This window comes from Cynara cardunculus (genome assembly GCF_001531365.2).
Source record: "Cynara cardunculus var. scolymus isolate 2C chromosome LG 12, CcrdV1, whole genome shotgun sequence".
NCBI lineage: Eukaryota > Viridiplantae > Streptophyta > Magnoliopsida > Asterales > Asteraceae > Cynara > Cynara cardunculus.
Genome location: NC_037539.1, coordinates 12,511,392 through 12,529,224, shown reverse-complemented (window position 1 = coordinate 12,529,224; position 17,833 = coordinate 12,511,392). Strand labels below are relative to the sequence as shown.

Here is a 17,833-nt window from a genome sequence, read left to right as displayed (position 1 = left end):
TTAATGAAATACATTCATCATGAGGCAAAATCATGTATTACACAAACTTACATCTTTAAGAGGCAAAACACAGAAATATGTTACCTGTAGAATCATGCACGACTCTCTTCTTCCCCCTCTTCTTCATTTGTTGGTTAACGAACTCAATGTCGATACCTTCATCATCGAGCTCAACTGGTCTGTCTTTGTTGTTAGTAAACTTCGAAAAACTATGCATCTCCCTCAATCTATGGCTATAACGCCTCCGACCTGTGAAAGATCAAGGGATTACAGGCGACAATTAGATCCAAAATCACTGTTAGGGTTCTGAAAAATCGAAAACGATATGAATTAATATAACATACCTCCATTATTGCCGACCATTTTTCTTGAATATGCTGATGATCGATGATTTTGGAAACACTATATTCGATTGGGAAGAAGTGATACCTTTGCAGTGATTTGGGAATGTTCGCGATGAAGACAGGATTCTGTTGAAAGATTGCGATTAGGAGCTTAGGAATTGTTAATTATGTTTACCATTATACCCTTATTGATTAAATAAATTGAATTTTTATTTTTATTTTTATTTTTTTTTAATTTCCATAAATAAAGCCTACAAATCTTGACCATTGATCAAGAAAATGRATGGTTGAGATTGGTTCACACGGTTTACACAAACGGAGAGGGTTCGCATTTGAACGCTCCTCTATATATATATATATATATATATATATATAACAACTAGAATATTACACTTTTACACTTTGATCCCTCCATAAAATACAGAGTCGCCACTTGCGGACCAAGTAACATTTTGATGATTTTAGAAGAGAAATGACCAAGTGGCAAAATCATAAAACAAAATTGACTATTTTAATTAATTTTCTTATTTTAAAACGTTTAATGAGGTGGAAGAAGACAAAAAAAACAACTAGAAAGGACGAAGTAATTATCTCCAGGTTTTTTGGGTTCGACAACGGTTCGTTTCAGCGGGCTTTATTCGAATTTTTTTTGGCCTTGAACCGGACCGAGCTTTCAACTCAAAACTGTGCTTTAGCCGGATCTTTTAACAAGACACTGGACTTTTTTGGGGTTGAACTTGAGACCTGGACACTTAGGGGGTGTTTGGGATTGCTTCTTTAAAACAACTTATGTTTTTTTTGTAAAAGTGCTTATTTAAAATATGTGCAGGTACATCTTCATTGTAATTTGCATTTGGCTTTATGATGTCCGCACTTAACTTAAGCACTGTTTTCAAAACAGCATGGAAATGCCTATGAATAGTCTCTCCAGAATGATTAAAGGTTTCTTGAATTAACCTATTCTCATACCCATGTGCTAAAGTCATCAAGAAAATGCCAACAGACTCCTCAATACATATATTACATGTTAACTTTAACCCGTAACGTGTAGCAAGATTTGAACATAACATTTTGACTACTGGGACATGTAGTCTAAAATCTTCATAGCAACGTTAAGTACTTCATTAATAAATATGTTTCATGTGCGAGAAGATGTGCGGCAAGGCATGCGTGCTATTCAATTTATGACTTATTATTATCCCTTTGATAGTTATTGTACATGATAGTAGCAATATGTTCTCCTCTTTTACCCAATTTATTTCATTATCATCATTCGAATCAGAGTCATCACTATTCATCCTATTAATAGATTAAAAAAATCAAACATATTAAAAACGCATATAAAAAGGATAGATAATATCAAACGCCATACATAATGTCAAATGTCATACATAATGTCAAACGATAATACAATATATGAAACCAGTTGAAAACATAATATCACAATATTAAACGATAATGTGAAACATCATCCTAAAAAGGGATAGATAAAATTAAATGGGGAAAACATGATATGAATCATTCTTCCATAAGTAACTTAAGAAACTCCATCCTTGCCATGTGTGTCTTTGGAACCATAAAATTTTCACAGACTTGTTTTTTTAGGAAGATGTATAATGCTTGACTATACATCTTTGAACCTTCTTCAAATCCTGGAAAACATGTCACAATGTCCATGCATTCTTGTGTCGTTGGTGAGTAATTATTTTGTGATGAAAAAGTTTGTGTGCTTCGTGATGATAGTGCGTCCAATACATTACCTAGTTTATCCTCAAATGAGGAAGTTACAAAAGTTTTTCCCTTGGTTGAACGGGTAGGTGTGACATTGTTCGGCTTCTTCCTTTTACTCGAACTACTCTGAAGGAAAAGATGTTTATCATCGTCGCCTAAATTCACTTCATCACTATCTCTTTTCCCTCATGATCTTCTTCATCTTCAACATTAGTTGGACCGCTATTGTTTTGACATTCAACGGGAGCCTTAGTCTTATCTCCAATCAGGGGCGGATGCATATAGACTTATTAGGGTCCTGGGCCCCCAACAAAATGTAGTGTAGAAAGCCCAAAAAAAATTTGTTTATAGTTTTTAACTTAATTTGGTTTGGGCCCCCAAAAAAATAATTATAAAGGCCCCATTCCATTTCCTTCCTTCACAATCACATTCATGTTTCACGGTCACGAACTCACGATTCACGAACGACTTCACCACTGGCCACTGCTACGAGTCGACTGTGTCAACGCACATCGTTGCTTGCCCAGTTGTCTGCTTCTTCCCTACGTGCATCTGCTTCTTCCATGTGTGCAGGCGGTGCATCGTGCGACTGGCTACTAAGCTGCTTTCCTGCTTCTTCTTCTTCGGTCGTCGGCTGGGCGCTGGCTCCTGGCTGCTTTTTCCCTGCGAGGCTGCGTGCAGTGTGCAGTCTCTAATTTGATTTGGGTAAAAAATTTGGTTGCTTCTTCCCTACTTCTTGCCTATTCCAGTCTCTAATTTGATGTGGGTAAAATTTTTGATTTCCAAATTCCAATATTTAATTTTGAATGACTTTGATATTGTTGTTTGCTTCACAATTGATGATTTGGTAAATGCTTTATGTTAGGTTAATTTTGCAATTTTATAGACAAATGGAAATGTTAGGTTAATTTTGCAATTTTGTAGGCAAATGGAAATATTACTATTGATAAAGATAAACCATTGATTTTTATCTTGTTATTGTTATTGCTAGAAAAAATGGAAAGATTTTTTAAAAGGAAAGCATCAAAACCTGAATCGAGCTCTGCTCCTTCGATGTCCTATGAAATTGATTTGCACGATCTTCCTTGGGATCCAGCCGATAGGAAAAAGATTTTGGAATATCATCCTAATCAAAGGGATGAAATAAGAAGAAAATACTTGCTTAGAGGACCTTGTCAACCACGGGGTCATGCATTTCCAAAAAAATATGTCAGGAGTAAAGGAAGACGTTTTGTCCGACTTGGTTTGATTAATACGCTAATTGGTTGAAGTATAGTGTAAAAACGGATAGAGCTTTTTGTTTGTGTTGTTATTTGTTTAGAGATCATTACGTAGGACAATGTGGGAGTGATGCTTTTGTCACATATGGTTTTAATAGTTGGAATAAAACGGAGAGACTTGGTCTTCATGTTGGCGATATTAATAGTTTTTACAATAGAGCACCTAAGAAAGGTGAGGATCTAATGAGCCAAGATCGATATATTGTCGTTGCCTTTCATAAGCAAACTGAGAAGGAGAAGAATAAGAATCGAATACAATTAAATGCTTCAATTAAGGCTTGTAGATTCTTGTTGAATAATGCATTGCCCTTTCGTGGTCACGACGAATCTGAAATGTCTATTTCTAAAGGCATGTTCTTAGAAACATTAGCCTTAATTGGTGATTGCAACGAGGATGTAGGTAAAGTTATACTAAAAAATGCTCCAAAGAATAATCAAATTGTGTCTCCAAGTATTCAAAAAGATATTGCTGCTTGTTTTGCAAATCAAATACTCAAATCCATTCGTAAAGAAATTGGTGATTATGTGTTCTCATTGCTAGTTGATGAGTCTAGTGACGTTTCTACGAAGGAACAAATGGCGGTGGTTTTACGTATGTTGATGCACATGGTATTGTTAAGGAGAGATTTTTTGGTATTGTTCATGTGACGGGGACATCTTCTTCAATTCTTAAATCTGCCATTGATACTTTATTTGCTGAACATGGATTGAGTTTGAAACACGTAAGAGGGCAAGGTTATGACGGAGCAAGCAATATGTGCAGTGAGTTCAATAAGATAAAGGCCTTGATCTTGAACGAAAATAGCTCGGCATATTATATCCATTGTTTTGCTCACCAACTTCAATTAGTTGTTGTGGCAGTTGCAAATAAACATGACGGAGTTGAAAACTTTTTTAATATGTTAGGAATGGTGATCAATGTGGTGAATGCTTCTTGCAAGCGTAAAGACATGCTTGGACAAAGTTACAAAGATAGAGTGCAAGAAGCAATTGGTAAGTGTGAAATTGATACTAGAACAGGGAAATACCAAGAGCTTTCTCTTATACGAGCCGGAGATACACGGTGGGGTTCTCATTACAAAACCATTTTGAGCTTGATTACTTTGTTTCCGAATGTTGTTGAAGTGCTCCGGTATGTTGAAGAGGACGGGGATAATGGTTTTAGTCGCACTCAAGCAATTGGTATTTTAGCATATTTGAAGACATTTGATTTCGTGATTTATTTGCATTTGATGTTTCATATTTTAGAGGTCACAGACTTGTTGTCACGGGCTCTTCAAAAAAAGGATCAAGATATTTTGGAAACGGTTGCATTGATAAGAGGAACCAAACAACTATTGCAACAATTTAGAGAAACTGGTTTTGATCTACTTTTGAAGAAAATGTATTCTTTTTGTGAAGCAAATGGTATTGAAGCTTTGGATATGGAAGACCATTATTCAAAAAACGGAAGACAAAGAACCAACATCACCAATCGTCATTATTACAAGTTTGATATTTTCAACACTGTTGTGGACATGCAAATTCAAGAGTTTAGGGATCGATTTAGTGAGGTAAGTATTGAATTGCTTAAAAATATAGCAGCTTTGAGTCCATGCAATTCATTTTCGCAGTTCAATGTATCAGATTTATTGAAGTTGAGTGAGTTGTATTCTCAAGATTTTAGTCATATGGAAAGGATCGCTCTTGGGAAACAACTTAACATGTACTATTTGATTGTGCGTCAAGATGAAAGATTTGCCAATTTGAGTGGTATTGTCGAGCTCGCTAGATTGTTAGTGGAAACAAAAAAGCATAAAACTTATCCTCTAGTATATCGGTTATTGAAGTTGGCTTTGGTTTTGCCAGTTGCTACCGCAACAATCGAAAGATGTTTTTCTGCTATGAAGATTGTGAAGTCAGATTTACGTAACAAATTCGGTGATGAATTTTTGAATGCTGCAATGATATGTACTATAGAAAAAGAAGCACTTTTCGCAGTTTCAGATGATGATGTAATTACTCAATGATGAAGAGTCGTATGGCACAGTTGTAAGAGGTAACTTTTTATCATTTTTGCATGAAATTGAAGTTAATTATTATTTTATCTTATATCATGCCCCCTACAATATATTTTTCTGCATTCGCCACTGTCTCCAATGGCAACGGAATCTCGAAATAAAGGCTCATAATACACTTGATAAATCTCCAAATTTAAATCCCTAAACTTGGCAAGATCTTTATTGTCATGTGTGTTAATGGCTCTTATTAGCAAATTTCACTAGGAAATCATGAAAAAGTAATAGAAAACAAAAGAATGTATATAAAATAGTATTACCTTTATTTTTTTCGTCCCACCACTCTAGTGATGCAACAATTGTCTTTCTCACGGGATCCCATCCAATGCCAGATTCAATCATCATTAAACGATCATACAACTTACAGTCTTTCTTCATAGTAGTGTCCCATTTGTTTTTAAGTTGCTTCTTGTCAAAAGATTTTCTTGTCCGTTTCTTAATCTTCTGCTCTATGTTTCCCCACCCAAGCTTATTGAAGTGACTACCAGGTCTATTCCCATTTTTAACCTCATTCATGCACAAATCAATGAACACCATAAAGGTAGTATTATCCCAAACAAGTTTTGGCTTATTCTTTTTCGATATATCACTAGCAACAAAGTTAGCATTGTTCACATCCATTACCTGAATAACAAAGTTAATAAGAAGACCACTAATGTATTCAGTTTCCATTACGTTGTATAAATGGGTGGCTACAAAAAAACCTGTTTGAACCATCTAAAATAAACTTACTGTTCCATTATAAATACATAAGATGGGCTGCTAACAGAGTCAGGGCAGAATATGTGGAATTAGAAGGGTTGGATGATGAATCTATAATATTGGTTCTTTCCTTTTGCACAGATGCCATGTGTCTTAGTGTTGTTTCCCTGCCACACATCTAGAACTAAAATTGAATTTTACCCCTCAAAAGCATCATATCCTTGGAAAAGAATTAATGGTCTACATATGTAGTAATTCTAAACACCCCCATAAACTATCTTTCTTCTTGATAATCCCAGCAAACATGGTTTAATGTCTGTCCTATAAATGAGTTCCAGTGGCAATCCTCTGGCATTGTATTCTCAAATCCTTTTTTTAAAGGAAACAAAAGTAGTTACATCTTAGGGGCCGTTTATTAAACGCTTATCCAATAAGTGCTTACCGGATAATTTTCTTTTCTGAATGAACATGGTAAGAGTTTAGAATCTTACCCGGTTAGAACGGTAAAAGGATGGAGAGTCTTACCCAGTAAGTGAGAGTGAAGACTCTTACCCGGGTAAGCGCTTATCGGGTAAATTGTTGCATACTATATTGTTTTGATGCACTACAATCTTACCCAGAAAAATAAATTATAGTGTTGACTCCTATCGGTAAGTACTTACCGGGTAAGCATTTGAGTGAACTGAGGCAAGTTTCCGCTACTAAAAGAATCAATATATGTATATCTTGTACTTCCTCCGTATCATGAATTTTGCATAATTTTCCGTTAAAATTATCACTTCTATCGTTATCATCATTGCAAACGAAATTATGGCATTGGTTTGGGTCTGCAAGACTTTTTGTTTCCCTATTGACAAGTATTTTACATATTCCACAAATACTCAAATATTTGCAAAGTTAAACAATTTTGTAAAGGTTAGGAGTATTAAAAATATTTAAATACGCAAAATCTTTTCTTTTTTTTAACAGGTCTAATTTCTTGGAAGCAAATTCACCATGTATGATAGCCAACCTCCAAGTGATTAAGCCTTTCAAGCTAATCATAGTCGTTCAAGCTGTTCAAATGCCGTGTTACAGTGGCTTCTGTGAGGAATTTTCAACTCGTAGCTTCTGTTGACCCTTCTCACAATGTGCCAGCTGCAGACCAAAATAAAGTGATTATACAATTTGGGAAGATTGGACAAGACATTTTCACAATGCATTATCGATACCCACTATCTGCATACCAAGCCTTTGTTATCTGCCTCAGCAGTTTCGACACAAAACCAGCATGCGAATGACATGAGTCTCATTGTGAGTTATTAGGTCAGTCTTATCTATGCGTAATCACTCACTCCACACACAAAATTGTCTAATGTTGATGACCACTTAAGCAATCACCATTGAAGGGGTCTGTCATCCAACTTGCAGTTTATAAACAAAACACATGCATTCCACAAAAATTGAAGTAGAGATAAATCCACAGAAATTGATAAACCCACAGAAATTGAAGTAGAGAGAAATCCACTTCACAATAAGAAAAAAAAAACTAGCAAATAACTACGGAACAAGGAAGATCAATCACTAACCTCAAAATACGTTATGCAGAAGAACAAATTCAGCCGGGGAAGTTTCCGACGACGATGAGACAGAAAGAAACCGAATGGAAGAGCGATGATTTCTCATAGGCGGTAGGGAGGGTTTTGGTTCGTATCTGTTGAGGAGAGAATAAGAAAAAAAAAATGAACTAGCAGATAACTACGGAATGGGGAAGATCGATCACTAACCTTAATACGTTATGCAGGAGAACGAATCAGCAGGGAAAGTTTCCGGCGATGATGAGACAGAAAGAAACCGAAGGGAAGATCGATGATTTCTTCTCACAGGCGGTGGGGAGGGTTTTGTTGATTTCTCACAAGGGGTGGTTCGTATCTGTTGAGGATAGGGTATAGAAAGGGTATTACAAGGTTAAAATGGTAATCGGTCATAAATTGATTTTGATAAGTTAGCAAAGACCGACTTATCAAAAACTGCTTATTACCGGTTTGGTACCGGTATAAACAATTTTATTTTTTTTCTGCTCCAAATAATAAAAATAAATTATCGCCAGTACCAGACTAAAATGAGATAAATCAATAAACATCTATACTACTTTATAAAGCAAATTTGCCCAAAGTCTTAAAAACACCTTAACATGCATAAGGTACTACCCTTTAATGCAGAAAGTTTTAAAATCTTAAAAATGTACAACTTTTTTAAGCATAAGGTACTACCCTTTAATGCAGAAAGTCTTAAAGTCATAAAAATGTACAACTTTTTTAAGCATAAGGTACTACCCTTTAATGCAGAAACACCTTCACACATCAGGTTGCCTCTAAACCCTAAACCACTCCAAACAACTCTCCTCTTCCCAACACAACTCTACCCAACCTCCGGCTCTCTCTATCGCACGCTCTCTACGATTATACTGCAACCGATTCTCTCTATCGCACACTCTCCACAAAACTTGTCAATGCTTTCACTCACTCTCCTTCCCAAGAATGGTTGCACGTTTCCTCCTATCACTCAACTTTCTCCTTCCCAAGATTGGCTGCACATTTCCCCATCACTTCCACCTGTGGATTTGTATTTTCAAGATTGTTTTATCCCGCTCAATACACGTTTTCGGCTTCCAATTGATTTAATTGACTGATTTCAAAATTTGAAATCGTCCATTTCTCTCCGTTCATGATGCTGACTACTGTTGGATTCAAAAGAAATCCCTAATATGGTGATTCATTCTCTTCTTGTCTACTACTCACCTATTTTGAATGTCTGATCTACAACATTTCCTTTCAGACTTTTGATTAGGGACGGGAAGGAGGTAAATGATGTTGTTTCCGAAGCCTTTGGATGTGTACCGATTTCATCAATCAAACAACCTTTTTCTTGCTTACAAATCGTAAGATATTCCCTGTTGCTTTCAGTCATATTTGGTGTATCTTTGTTGTTTCTTTATTGTACATTTTCATCCAGGTTTAATGTAGATGAACTGTTCGATAAAATGCCTAAGATAACAACAACCATTATTTATTCTTAGAATATAATATATGCTTCCCGTAGCACCCCGTTTAGATATGTTTTCTTCAATCATTGACTATAAAATTGTTGACAACCGAGCCTTTTTGTTATACCCCTCTACATGCTAACATCTATTCTCCTTCCTTTATGTAGCCCGAAGTTTTTCTCACCCCAAAAGTAAGTTCTTGGCTTCTGGTAATTCCTTCTCGGTTCACTTCGTCTCGGTTTTCCATAAATCTGTTATCTACCACTCTAGCTTTCGGAATGAAGGCGAAACAAAAATTCAAGGTACATTTTCACTTTGGTTTTTAAAAGAAGGGAACCAATACTTCCACTTTCTACAATTTTTTTCACTTGTAACTCTTTTTCAAGATTTTGCTTTTGCCTTCATTTGGACATGATGATAAAACTCATCTATTCTCCTTCCTTTATGTGGCCCGAAGTTTTTCTCACCCCAAAAGTAAGTTCTTGCCTTCTGGTTGATTCACTGTTATGTGTATAGTTTAATGGTTTGTAATTCCTTCTCGGTTCACTTCGTCTTGGTTTTCCATAAATCTGCTATCTACCACTTTGGCTTTCGGAATGAAGGCGGAGCAAAAATTCAAGGTACATTTTCACTTTGGTTTTTAAAAGACGGGAACCAATACTTCCACTTTCTACAATTTCTTTCACTTGTAACTCTTTTTCAAGATTCTTCTTTTGCCTTCATTCGGACATGATGATAAAACTCATCTATTGGTATGGTTGATTGGTCTTTGTTTTGAACTGGAAGTATTCTTATGGACCAAATCTAGCTGATGATTGGTTTTATAATGGAAAATTCTTAAGTTCCTATTTTTATTTAATGCATCAACTTGCTTGTTTGTTATTACTTCTTTTTGAAGATTTTGATCGGGCTTGTACCTTTTGGGTTAGAAAGTAATGGAAGGCTGATGTTTCATGTGGTTTTTGTCTACCAATTGTATCAAGATGATGGATCTGAACAGATATTGGTTTTCCTTTCTCTAAAGTTAGTTCCACCACTGTTAACATCTTTTTCCTATACTAAATTGATAAATATGACAAAATTGGTATATTGATTAAAAAATTTGATGATTAAATGCTTGACACTCAGAACTCAGAAGGACAAAGCTTGGACAATGTAATTTTTCAATGATCAAAAACAGTGGCCTAAAAAAATCAAGCATTTTCACTTGTGCTTTTCACTTCCTTGCATTATTCATCATTTCTATGAATCTTCAGTTGGTTGTATCTTTTGCCAGTTGCATGACAAGTTTGTTTAGATTTAAACTTCAAACATTGTCATGGAAAGGGCTTGAATCCTTTGCTATGGATAATGTTGGTTAAACATCTCTCTCCCTAATATTTGTTGTTGCTTTTAAAACCTGTTGATCACATATATATATATATATATATATATAGCTTGATAAGCTACACCTAATGGGATGTTGGCCCTTATCCCTAACTGGAAAGTTTTATTTTATGATAGTTGTAGATTTTCTCCTTCAATAACCTCATTATTAGCATTTTCATTGTTTGTTATATGCTTTTTTGTTTAGTAATGGGACCTGTATTTGTTCATTTTTGCTAAATCATGTGAATTTTTGTTGAAGATGCTATTGACTTGCTTATATCACATTGAAGGAAATGAATGAAAAGTATTTGGTTGTGTTGTTGCATAACTATGTTAGTTTTGTATGTATGTTTATCTATATCTATATTATCTTATAAAACAAATTTAACAAAAGTCTTAAAGTATTAAAATACTAAATGATCAAGATACCTTTTATATCACTTTTTCACCCTCTCCCATACCGATTATTTTAGAATTATAATTTTAAATTTACATTTTATACCCCTGTAATTAGTTAATTAATTTATTTTACGTCATTTACTTTTAAATGTTTCATTTTAAACATTTATCAAATTAATATACATAATCGTATATCAATTAAAACATGTTTAAAAAATACATTTTTATTTTAATAATTTACACCATTATAATCGTCTCGTTAATGCCTTCAAAATGAGTCTAATATTGAATAGTGTTTGACTTAATTATATTATTATATGTTATATGTACTGTGAAAAAATATTTTTAATATTTACGATTTATACTTTTATAGATATTTATTTATATATATACTATATATTTTAGGGTTAGGCTGTCCAAATTGCACTGTATAATATGTTTTGAATTAATATATTCTTGAGTTTTTTTGAAATATATATATCTATATATACATGTATTAATTCAACCTTAATCTAAGTTTATGGACAAGAAAGATGATAAACAGTTGAAATTTCATTCTAAAATCCAACTTTTTTGGTCTTTTCATTGCTTATGATCTGTCAAATTTGTAGTTTTCTTTATTGGTTTTGAGTGTTTATCTTAAAACTCAAGTTTTTTGGTTCTTTACTGTTAGTGTAAATCGAACATATTTGTGAAGTCTTAAATATGTTGGATTTTAAATATATTGTATTTTAAAGTGTCATGCAATTTTTTTCATCGATAGTCTGTAATTGGAACCATAATTCTTATTTATTCAAATTGTATTAATATATAAAGACCAAGTATAACATATATCATTGTTAAATCTTATCTTATAAAACCAGTGAAACTTCAAAATCGTTAAAATTCATGGCTCCCGCCACATTTCGCGGATTCACAACTGGTCTTAAATAAATAAGCAATCCCCAAACACCCGGCGAATGTGAAACACCAAATTTTGGAGGGAAAACGAGAACAATATCTTTGMTGTTTTCGTGTTTTCTACTTTTGTTCCTTAGGTATTTGAGTGATTTTAAGATCAACAATTCTCCGATCGAAGTATCGAACTAGATAATTTTACCTTTGGGAGTTCGATTTCACCACACAGCAAGTACAGTACATAAATCGAATTTGAGAAAACTGGAGTAAGAATGGGGACGAAACGAAGAAGACGAGGAGATGGAGGGATGGAAGAGAATACGATGGCCATCCTCGACACTTCTTGTTTCAGCAAATCTACTCAGCATGTAGCCGATGACAGTACGTAGCGTCTTTCCGTTTGTCTAATCTTTAATCACTTAAATTGAATTCATTTATTTCTTGGGGGGTTTACAGTTTGTAAATGTTGTTTTGTTTGTAGGGCTATCTTTTCTTGAAGCTGTTCGTTCTGGTTTCCTTGTTCCCGAAAATGCTTCTGCACCCACCAAGTAAACTCGTTTTCCTTTTCTTTCAATTTGTAAAATTTTGCCCACCAAGTGTTCGTTAAATTGGCTCTATTCCGTGATATGGGACTTGACTTAGTTGGTCGAATAAACTTTTGCTTTTTGATAACTGATATGGGTTTTATTACCTTTTCATAATCACTTTTTGAGTTTTATCCCGTTTCTTTATAACTAAGACCTGCACCTCTATGATGAATTTGTGATTTGGATATAACCCTTGTTTTAATGTGGTGTTGAGATTTTATGTTTGCCTGTGTAATATATAAACACAATTGGCTGTTGAACATAAACTCTATCTAATTCTGAAATTATATATATTTGTATTGTTTGACTATTCATAACCAACATTTGGTGTCATAGCAAAATGTACAAGGCAATTTTCCAAATTCTGAAAGTAGAGAATTCACTGGATTTGATAATGTCAAGCTATCAACTCTTACTCGAGTTAGATAAGGTATTTTTCATACCTATACTTTTTGTCACCAAAATATTCTGCTATAATTTATTTTTAATCGGGGAATGTTGCCTTCATTGTAGCGCTTCCCTCAGGTGTCTCTTTCCGTAGCTGAAAAATCAGAATCATCTTCACCTTCTTCCCCCCAGCGTAATGAACTAGTTGTGGTGGAAGAGGTATAAAAATCGTAGCTCAAGCCTCATGCCTCTGTCCATTCTTTACGGCCTATAACTATGAGTTGCAGCCCTATGTCATTATGAATGATTTAAGTTCTCCGTGCATGTCAGGCATGGTCTCCATTTTCATTTGGCCCAGATGTCTCTTCTTGTGAGAAACAAGATTTGGATAAAGTTGGTGGATCACTTGATGCCATTGTGAGTTACAATTGTCTGTTCATACATAGATTGATAGAGCATTATTTAGTTTACAGGTGTAAGCTAAGTTCATTTTTTTGTTCTTTGTGGTTTATTTCTTCAGTTGTAAGACAGATATCTGAGTAAGGCAGTAGGTTTACTGTATCGAGTTATTAATGCATTGATTGATGCCATTTTTTCAATTCTATCTATATTAGCATGGTTAAATATCTTTTTATGTACTTGTGTTTCTTTTTGTGGTTCAGGCTTTTCATCTTCTAATAGGAGATCTTGCTAAAGTGGCAGAGGAAGCAAATACCAAAACACTAGACTCAAAGGTTATTTCTCAACTTTTACATGAATTGCCATCTTGTGAAGCTCTTCCTTGTGAATTTATAAAGTGCTACCATGAGACATGCAACAAGTGTGTCCATTAATTGTCCACATTGTTTCATGTCATTCTTATATAATCTCTAGCAGTTGTATATTAAAGTGTTTTCTAGAGAATATAGAAATATTAATCTTAATATATTTCTTTAATTCTGACATAAATCATTGCAGCCTCTTAGGAATATGTTACTATTCCAGTATCTTGTCAATGTCCTTGAAGGAGACTTTGTACCCCGTAATCTGGCTTTTTCAGGTTAACATCATCTTACTGGCTTTTAATGTTCTTGAATCACTTTAGCAAGTATGTCTATAACATAAGCTTTCTTAGTAAAAAATTGAGTTCTTCTTGATGCAGAAAGCTTTGATTGGATCTATGTGAGGGAGTCGTTGCTCAATATGATTCTGGTAGGCACTATATATTAGTCTTCTCTTGGTTATTTTATTTTAACGTATCGTCAGTAACATGTATTTGTACCCTTATTTTGTGTAAGCTTGGAATACTTTTTATGCAACGGTAGCTAGCATAAACATTTGTCATTTTCTTCTGTGTCATTGTCCCAGGTATCACGGAAGATAGCATACAAAGGACTAATCCAAGATTGTTTGTCTGCTATTTTTGAACTGTCCCAATTTTCTATGGACTGTAGCCATGATGTGAGATCTCCAGAAACTAAATTGGAGGAAGTAACTGGAAAACGTCATACTGCTTTTGCCCTTGCTTTACCTGAAATAGTAAAGTGCACATGTGTTGCTGTTCAGAAACTTCTATTGATGGTAAACTAATTTGTGGCTCTCTGTCTGTGTGTATGTGTATGTTTCTATTTGCAGTAAGGTCCACCGAAAAAGGATCGGTAGGTGGGTATGTTGATAAAGGGATTTCATACTTCAGAGTTTACATGAGCATGGATTCACTCGAAATACATGTTTAATAACATTATGATTTTAATAGATCATCGAGCTGGATTCATCTAAGAAAGCTGCTGATATGGAGGGTCAGACTACCAGAGCAGATGGTGTAAGGTAGTTTTACTTTTTTGTCTGTTGTAACCAAATTCAAAGTATGTTATATTCATGAATGTACCCAAAATTTGACCAGTAATATTGAGCTACCTGGATTTATGCAGAACCCCTGCCATAGAGATTATCTTGGATGAACTTACTTATGACAAAAATATATTATTCCCATTCTTTCAGGTACCTATTCAAATACTAAAGTTCTACTTATTTTGGTGGTTTAGCGTTTTCATTTTGTGGGTTCCATTTATATGGTCTGTGGAGAAATGAAGATGTGGATATGGGTTTTAATGTGAGGAGAAATGTAGATGAGATCCACAAGGAGGATGGGAGAAAATTAGTATAAATGAAGAGAACCTAATGTTTTTTCCTAGTATACTCTCCATCCAATGCAAATAGCAAGAAAACATATTCTTATATGCAAGTTTTGTGCTTTCCCGTCAATTTAATTAGAGCTTATTGATGGATTTTTCTCTTTTGTACTCAAAATTATGTGTTTGTGTACGTTGCGAATTTTTTTAGTACTATATTTGAGATTCCTTTGACAATCTGGGATTTTGTTTTTAGGCGTTGGACAAACCTAGACTGAAGCTGGATATGATTGTTCAGTATCTACTAAAGTACATTCCGAAGGTAAGTTGACACTTCCCAATTCTATGTTAACTATATCGAAGTTCAAGCATTCCATCAGTTACTTCTTTTATCCTGATTATTTTCTAAGCCATGAATACAACTCCCCTTGTTATGGAGATGGATACATTTTTGTTCTGTTACTATTTTAAACATGTTATGTGTATATTAAAGTTTGAATTTATTTTCAAACTTAACACCAAGAATTCAATATTCTTGTGTTCAATATCGTTTCCAAACTTGGTAGTGTATTAATTTTCAATTGGAGAATTAATCCCATTTGGACCTAAATCAAAACCTGTTGTTAAAGCAAAGTTCATGATTTCTTATGATTCTAAAGTTCCATGTTGCAGACATCTGTTCGCACCAGGAGGTCTAATGGTTCAACAAATGATTCAACATTTGGTGGAGTATTAAAGTGTTTTTCAAATGGAAACAGCACAAAAAGCATCGTAAAGAAGATTAGTACAGAAGTAGCTCAATTGCTTTTAGCACAAGCTTTTCAGGTCAATTTCTGTGGAATTTATGATAGCATTTGAAAAAATAACCAAATCAGCATTTAACACGAGGGACAATTTCTTGTTTCTTTGTCTTTGATCAGGCATACATTTCATTACCATCTCAGCACTCAACTGAATATAAGGAAGACATTGCTGGCAACTCTCTTCCAGAGATCTGCAATAGTATGATCTCAGCCTTCACATGTCTTAAAAAAACAAATGAGTAAGTATCGTGCTGGTGTTTTTGGTGTGTTGTCTTTCTCAAATGCTTGCAATCACCAAATCTAATGGAGGAAAAAAATTTGGGGTTATAAATGCATCAAATAATCTTTAACTTGCTGTATCGATAGTTGGTTACTTTATGCAGAAGTTATCTAACATGATAATCTTTTGAAAGCAGCATACTTGCATTTCCAGAACATTGACATAGTTGATAATCCTCCATCTTATTTGTATTCAAATATGATGTCTTTATATTAATTTATTGAAAATGAGGTCAAGAATTGAGGATTGTTATTGGGGTGTTGACAATTCTTGTTCAGGCACACAGAGATACTGCCATTTGGGAAAGAGGCACTTTTCACAGCTGCAATTATGCTCTCAAGAAGCTCATAGGAGTTTTTGATTCATGGTAAGCCATACAACCTAGACATATTTGTTCTTAATGTTTGGTGGAATCCTAAATCAAGATTGGCGGTGGATTTTATGTCGATGCAGTTAGAGTACTGTATTATATGTATATATATATATATATGCTTCTGGAACAAATGGTCTTTTAATTCGCGTATACTTTATACTAGATACTTCTAGAAATGCATCGTTGGACAATAGATTATTAGATACTTGTTATAACGTTAGTGTGTAAGGTTGCTCAAATTTGAACTTATGTTTTCACTATTAGCATTTTGCCAACGACATGAGCTTTGCTTATGATAGATCCGTCAAGAGTTTTACCAGATGCTTAGCATGAAGTTTTCTGAAAATACAAAATGTCGTTCCATGAAGTATTATTCTGTGGATGCTATTAGTTTTTTCAAAGTCATGTTTGGTAATCATTATGCCTAAACTTTGTTCGGATCATATAAAGATGAGCTTTTTATGTAAATACATTTGATTCCTAAGGTCGAAGAAACTTTAGGCCATCTCGTAATGGGTGTGGCTCTTTTTGACCGACTACCTTCTTTGTTACTTATTCCTCTCTTTTGATCTCCATTGTACACAACATTCTGAATTCTAGCGGCAGTCGTTGGCATTGTGGTGATCGGGGCAACAAGAGTTACGGTTCAAAGATCAGAAAACGTCTTTTGAAGATGATGATCTCTTTGTTCAAGGTTAAATTGGGTTTTAAAGATTCGTTTTGATTTCTAGGTCTGTTTTTGTGTATATTAAGTTTGTACCAACATCTATAAAGTATGTTTTGAAGATAATGAATCTTTAAAATTAAAATTAAACTCTTTTTTTTTGGATAAAACGAGTTGTCTCTAAACCCCAAAAACAAGTTTGGTCGAATTGCTCGTAGTTTGGAGATGGAAAAGTTGGATTCGTGTTTCGACTTGAAAGAGGATTGATTTAGTTAAATAGTGTCTTGGTTTGGTTCTCGTTGGACCAAGACTTTCATACGTGAAATTGTATCATTAGGGGGGGGGGGATTATTATTTTCGGGGTTTATTATAGGGGTCATTTACTGAACGCTTACTCGGTAAGTGCTTACTGCTTAATTTTCCTTTCCCGATGAATATGGCAAAGGTCAAAAATCTTACCCGTAAGAGCAATAACAATCTTACCCGGTAAAATAAAATTACAGTGTTGACTCTTAACAGTAAGCATTTACTGGATAAGCATTTGAATAAACAACTCATAGTAAAGCATGTACTTGCATATAGAGATGGGAAAATTGGGTTACTGGTAAGGTTTATAGCATTTTAAGACGGGGATTGGTTATGATGTTGAAAAATAGTTCGAGTAAGAAAGATGAAACAAATAAAGTTTTACCACTATAAAACTTTTAAATCTTTAACAGGAAAAAATAAACCTTTTAGTGTTCAGAACCCACAACACCTCATCAGAGTGCCAATTCACACAGATTGAATCTATTCTTCGCGATAAATTCAATGAAAGAAAAGAGT

The 17,833-nt window shown here is 34.4% G+C and overlaps 3 protein-coding genes across 3 annotated transcripts in view; 2 read left to right on the top strand and 1 right to left on the bottom strand.

Moving 5' to 3' along the window:
- LOC112523708 (zinc finger MYM-type protein 1-like) overlaps nt 1-5,364 on the top strand; it is a 29,305-nt gene extending 23,941 nt beyond the window's left edge. The window contains exons 2-4 of the mRNA XM_025133390.1: nt 2,649-2,762; nt 3,411-3,806; nt 3,926-5,364. Of these exons, the coding sequence (XP_024989158.1) occupies nt 2,649-2,762; nt 3,411-3,806; nt 3,926-5,364 (1,949 nt within the window). The remainder of the gene's footprint in view (nt 1-2,648; nt 2,763-3,410; nt 3,807-3,925) is intronic.
- A 225-nt stretch (nt 5,365-5,589) lies between these two features.
- Nucleotides 5,590-6,084, bottom strand: LOC112523706 (L10-interacting MYB domain-containing protein-like). The gene is made up of 2 exons (XM_025133389.1): nt 5,673-6,084; nt 5,590-5,615 (listed from the first exon to the last, which is right to left on the bottom strand). Exons 1-2 carry the CDS (start codon nt 6,082-6,084, stop codon nt 5,590-5,592), a joined length of 438 nt encoding a protein of 145 aa, XP_024989157.1.
- Nucleotides 6,085-11,865: 5,781 nt separating this feature from the next.
- LOC112523134 (negative regulator of systemic acquired resistance SNI1) lies at nt 11,866-17,108 on the top strand. Its single transcript, XM_025132605.1, has 16 exons — nt 11,866-12,184; nt 12,285-12,351; nt 12,727-12,820; nt 12,904-12,996; nt 13,108-13,194; nt 13,440-13,511; nt 13,735-13,816; nt 13,919-13,968; nt 14,125-14,337; nt 14,513-14,583; nt 14,688-14,757; nt 15,145-15,210; nt 15,561-15,713; nt 15,809-15,930; nt 16,250-16,338; nt 16,945-17,108. Exons 1-15 carry the CDS (start codon nt 12,076-12,078, stop codon nt 16,320-16,322), a joined length of 1,422 nt encoding a protein of 473 aa, XP_024988373.1. The 5' UTR covers nt 11,866-12,075; the 3' UTR covers nt 16,323-16,338; nt 16,945-17,108.
- Nucleotides 17,109-17,833: the final 725 nt, after the last annotated feature.